The 5,064-nt window shown below is 51.3% G+C and overlaps 1 protein-coding gene across 1 annotated transcript in view; it reads left to right on the forward strand.

Moving 5' to 3' along the window:
• LOC102872827 (granulocyte-macrophage colony-stimulating factor receptor subunit alpha-like) overlaps positions 1-5,064 on the forward strand; it is a 16,633-nt gene that overhangs the window by 7,372 nt on the left and 4,197 nt on the right. The window contains exons 4-8 of the mRNA XM_006902414.1: positions 225-351; positions 439-611; positions 971-1,104; positions 2,881-2,913; positions 4,703-4,841. Coding sequence (XP_006902476.1) covers positions 225-351; positions 439-611; positions 971-1,104; positions 2,881-2,913; positions 4,703-4,841 — 606 coding nt within the window. The remainder of the gene's footprint in view (positions 1-224; positions 352-438; positions 612-970; positions 1,105-2,880; positions 2,914-4,702; positions 4,842-5,064) is intronic.

The raw sequence follows: 5,064 nt of genomic DNA on the forward strand, positions 1-5,064 counted from the left end.
ACAGCCATGAGCTCAAGCAGATCAGAGAGGATTAGAATAATGCAGGACACAGCAGGGCTCGGCTGTCTTGTTCACCAAGTCACTCAGTAGTTGTAGCCTCCACCATCAAACAACTACAAAGTCCAGTCTGTGTGTTGGGTAATTCACCTTGTGCAGGTGAGGCCCTTCTGAACATTGACTCACTGGGTGGTGTGTGTGTGTGTGTGTGTGTATCCCGGGGCCAGGCACAGAAGGGACGGCCGCCGCAAACTTCTCCTGCTTTATTTTGGACGAAGACTTTATGAACTGCACCTGGACAAGAGGCCAGTGGGCTTCGGACGAGGTCCAGTACTTTTTGTACATCCGAGGCGGGTGAGCGAGGGATCCCAGACGTCCCCGCTGTTGGGAGGCCAGTGAGGTGGGGGATATTCTCCGTCCACCGCTCACCTTTCATTATAGAGAAGACACAGAGGTGGAATGTCCACATTACATCGATGACCGGGGGACTCATGTCGGCTGTCACATCCACCACCTCTTGGGATCATACTCTGACTTCTATTTCCTGGTGAACGGGACCAGCCCAGAATCGAAGATCCCATTCTTTGATGCTTTTTTGACAAGGAGTGAGATGCGTAAGCACATTTTCCTCCCCCACACAAAAAAAATAAATTATTTCAGGGTCCAGGTTTAGGACATTTCAGGGTCCAGGTTCAGGACATTTCAGGGTCCAGGTTTAAGATACTTCAGGGTCCAGGTTTAGGGCGTTTCAGGGTCCAGGTTTAGGACACTTCAGGGTCCAGGTTTAGGACATTTCAGGGTCCAGGTTTAGGACATTTCAGGGGCCAGGTTCACACATTTCAGGGGCCAGGTTTAGGACATTTCAGGGTCCAGGTTTAGGAATTTTAGGGGCCAGGTTTAGGACTCCAAGCTGCCTTTCTGAGATGCACAAGGCCAGGTGTTGCCAGAGGCGTGTCATGAATTCTTCTTTCAGAAATGTATCGTCCACCTACAAACATCTCTGTGACGTGCAACCGTACACACTGCCTCGTGACATGGGAACGGCCCAGCACTCAGAAGCTCATGTCCACCAGGGAGCAGGACTTTGATGTGGACATCCGATCAAAGGTAATGGGGTGAGGGGGGCTGTAGGGCCCGCTAGACTTCCACTGCAGGCTGGTGGGAGCCGCGGGACAAGCTGGACCCTTAGCCGTGTTTGTGGGAGCTAAAATGCCGGCAAAGGGTGATGGGAGACAGTTGGCCCAAAGTGGACAGTCCGCAGGGGTCACTGGACCTGAAGCATCACCTGGAACTCCAACAGGGAGCAATGGGGGGGTGTGGTACGATGTGGACAGGGAGCACCGGGTAATGGACAGTACAGGACAAGCTGGACAGACAGCAGTGGGTAATGGGGGGTGTGGTATGACATAGACAGCAGGCACCTGGTAATGGACAGAACAGGATAAACTGGACAGCCAGCAGTGGGGATGTGAAATGACATGGCCAGTGATCACTGGGTAATGGACACTGCGGGACAAGCTGGACAGCAGGAAGTGGGTAATGGACACTAAAGAACAAGCTGGACAGTGAGCACTGGGTAATGGACACTGTGGGACAAACTGGACACTGACCACTGGGTAATGGACACTGTGGGACAAGCTTGACACTGACTGCTGGGTAATGGACACTGAAGAACAAGCTGGACACTGACCACTGGGTAATGGACACTGAAGAACAAGCTGGACACTGACCACTGGGTAATGGACACTGAAAAACAAGCTGGACACTGACCACTGGGTAACAGACACTGAAGAACAAGCTGGACAGTGACCACTGGATAATGGACACTTAAGAACAAGGTGGACAGCGAGCAGTGGGTAACAGACACTGTGGGACAAGCTCGACACTGACCACTGGGTAATGGACACTTAAGAACAAGGTGGAAAGTGACCACTGGGTAATGGACACTGCGGGACAAGCTCGACAGTGAGCACTGGGTAATGGACACTGCGGGACAAGCTCGACAGTGAGCACTGGGTAATGGACACTGTGGGACAAGTTGGACAGTGACCACTGGGTAATGGACACTGCAGGACAAGCAGGACGGTGAGCAATGGACAGTGGGGGTTGTGGTATGACATGGCCAGTGGCCACTGCGTAATGGACAGTACAGGACAAGCTGGACAGTGACCACTGGGTAATGGACACTGCAGGACTAGCTGGACAGTCAAGAGTGGATAATGGGGATGTGGTACAATGTGGACAGTAATGGACAGTACAGGGCAAGCTAGACACTCAGCAATGGTCATGGGCCACAAGGTACCAGCTGGACCCCCCGCCGCAGCTAACAGGAGCTGAGGGACGCGATCCTCCTCCCAGAGCAATGGCACATGCTGGACAGTCAGGGGCGGTCAGGGAGCTGCTGTAAGCACTGGACTTGCCCCACTGGGTAACGGGAGTGGAGCAGCCACTGGACGGTCATCAGTCGCTGATACCAGCTGAGTCCCAGCAAAGAGAACTGTGTCTGGGGACAGAGAAACCAGGTCGATGCAGAGACGAGGCTCTTGTGCCGTTGGTCAGTGCAGACGGCCTCACGTCCACGGCAGCCGTGGTGATGGGCTTACTGGGAACCACTGGCTGCTGTAGGGGGCAGGGGCTCTGATTCACTGAGCCCTCAGGCCCAAACCAGCTGGGAGGAAGCTGCTGGACATGTGTTCTCCAAGCCTTGTGCTCCAAGAGGCATTGACTTCAGCTCTACGGTGGACGGAAGGGGCCCAGGAATTCACAGATAGGAAATGCATAGGGATTCTCTCAGAGGGCATCTGACAGGAGAGACTGGACAGGGCCTCGTAAACCACTTTGTAAGTGTACACACCTGGACTTCCTGCTTTCTTCTCTCCACAGGGGAGTCCAGACAGTGATCACAGCGAAATAAAGGTGAGTGAAATGACGGTATCCTAAGCACGCTTCTGCTAAGTCCTGCAATGTCCTGTTACAGTGCAAAGGTGAACGGGGCCCAGGAGGGACTGGGAGTCTTGGATCAGAATCCCAGAGGATTCTGTTGGATATTGAAGCAAGAAGATCCAAGGCGTGTGGACGTCTTTGAGCTGTGGTGTTGAAGAAGAGTGTTGAATATTCCACAAAATGAACACGTCTATCTTGGAGGAAGTGCAAACAGGGTGCCCCCTGAGAGGCCAGCATGGGGACACTTGATCTCACATCCTTGGGGCATGTGGTCAGAGGCAGCCTGTCCTTGCAGAAGGACACCCTGCTGGGAACAGTACAGGGTCAGTGCACCAGAGTCTTTCTTATTCATCGTTCAATTTTAAATACATATGAAACAATTTCCATTGCCACAGCTTGGATCACCCACACCTTAGTCATTACAGTGATGTCCTTGTCTCTCAACTGCCGTTCATCAAGAAAACAGGAAGAAAATCCTCGAGGGAAATTCTCTTCCACCATAGTTTGAGGACTAAGGTGCACCTGATGCAGACCATGGTCTTTTCCAATCTCTTTCTGTGCATGTGAGAGGTGGGCAGTGAATAAGGACGACAAAATGAGAGAATTGATGCCTCTGAGCTGTGGTGTTGGAGGAGAGCACCAAACATCCCAGGAGCTGACAAGAGAACACAGAGGTCTGTCCTGGTGAGGGTGCAGCCTGAGTGCTCTTTGGAGGTCAGGATGGGGACACTTGGTCTCACGTCCGTTGGGGCCTGTGGTCAGGATGGGTCAGTCCTTGGAGAAGGACATCATTCTGGGGCAGGTAGAGGGTCAGAGAGAGAGAGAGGAAGACCGTCCATGAAATGGGTGGACACGGTGACCACAGCTGTCGGCTGAAGGGTGTCAGAGATGGTGAGAACGGGACAGAACAGGACAGGGTCACTGTGAGTCATCCTTGACTCAATGGGCCCTTACAACAACACCTACACCTTATGGGGTCATTGTGATTCAGCATCTATGGGATGGGAATCTGTCTGTGCACAATTGTTGATGAAGGAATATTTCTACACTCACCTCTGTGCTCCTGTGTGTCTCTGCTTTCACATCAGTTATACCTCCGAGGGAACTTATAAACCAAAGCAGAACTCACACACATGTACACAAAATGTTTCCAAAGCCATGAATCTTTAAGAAAGCTGAATGACTCCACTTTCTCCCTCGAGGAAGCTTGTGGATCTGAACACCTTACCTTGGAGTTAGGGCTACAGAGCTTCCTACACCACATGACCAGGACCCCACTCCTTCCACGGCCTGGGCGTGTCCCTTTGTAGAATGACCTTTCCCTGTCGCTATCAAATTTCCCTGTCACCATCAATTTGCAAAGATTCCAGAATGCTAAGTGTTTCTGAATAACAATAATTGTTAACCTGACTTAAGGGTGTTGCTTGGGAGTGAGAATTGTTGCTTTTGTGCAGATTTCTTGCCTGAGTTGAGAACATGCAAAGTTAGGGGTATTGTTTTGCTTTGTTTTGTTTTGCTTTGCTTTGCTTTGCTTTCCTTTGCTTTGCTTTGTTGGAGAGGGACCATTTATTTTCATTCTTGGAAATTTACATTTACAGAAAGGTTCATTCACTGATACACGGGTTTTCCCCTCCCTCCCCAGACTCCTCCAGAAATGCAAAGTTTTAAACTGCAATTTAAAAAGCAGTGTTTCTGACTATTCCTTTCCCCCCTGCACTGCCCAGTGGTAACCGGGCTGACCTTTTTCTGTGTTTGTTGACAGGCAACTGTTTCTGGGGATGAGGGGGATATGTTCTCTTTTCCGATCAGCCCCAGAACCAGCTACATGGTGCGGATAAGAGCCGCCAACTCCCGGACAGAGCCACAGCGGTGGGGAGCCTGGAGCCAGCCTGTGGGGTTTGGTGAGTGCACTGAGGGAAGGAGGGGTCCCTGAGGGGGGGGGGTAAAGGTTCTGGCTGAGTGGACACTATGGGCAGCTGTGCTCTCTGATATTACGTAGGAACATCAAGGATCTGTAGGGAACATCAACAATCAGTAGGAAAAATGATAGACAACTGATAAATAGATACATGAAAGATAGGGAGGAGATTGGATGGGTTGTGGGTGAGTGGATGGATGGATGGA

This window comes from Elephantulus edwardii, unplaced genomic scaffold, assembly GCF_000299155.1.
Source record: "Elephantulus edwardii isolate Elephantulus edwardi_28Jun2011 unplaced genomic scaffold, EleEdw1.0 scaffold00410, whole genome shotgun sequence".
In the NCBI taxonomy this organism is placed as follows: domain Eukaryota; kingdom Metazoa; phylum Chordata; class Mammalia; order Macroscelidea; family Macroscelididae; genus Elephantulus; species Elephantulus edwardii.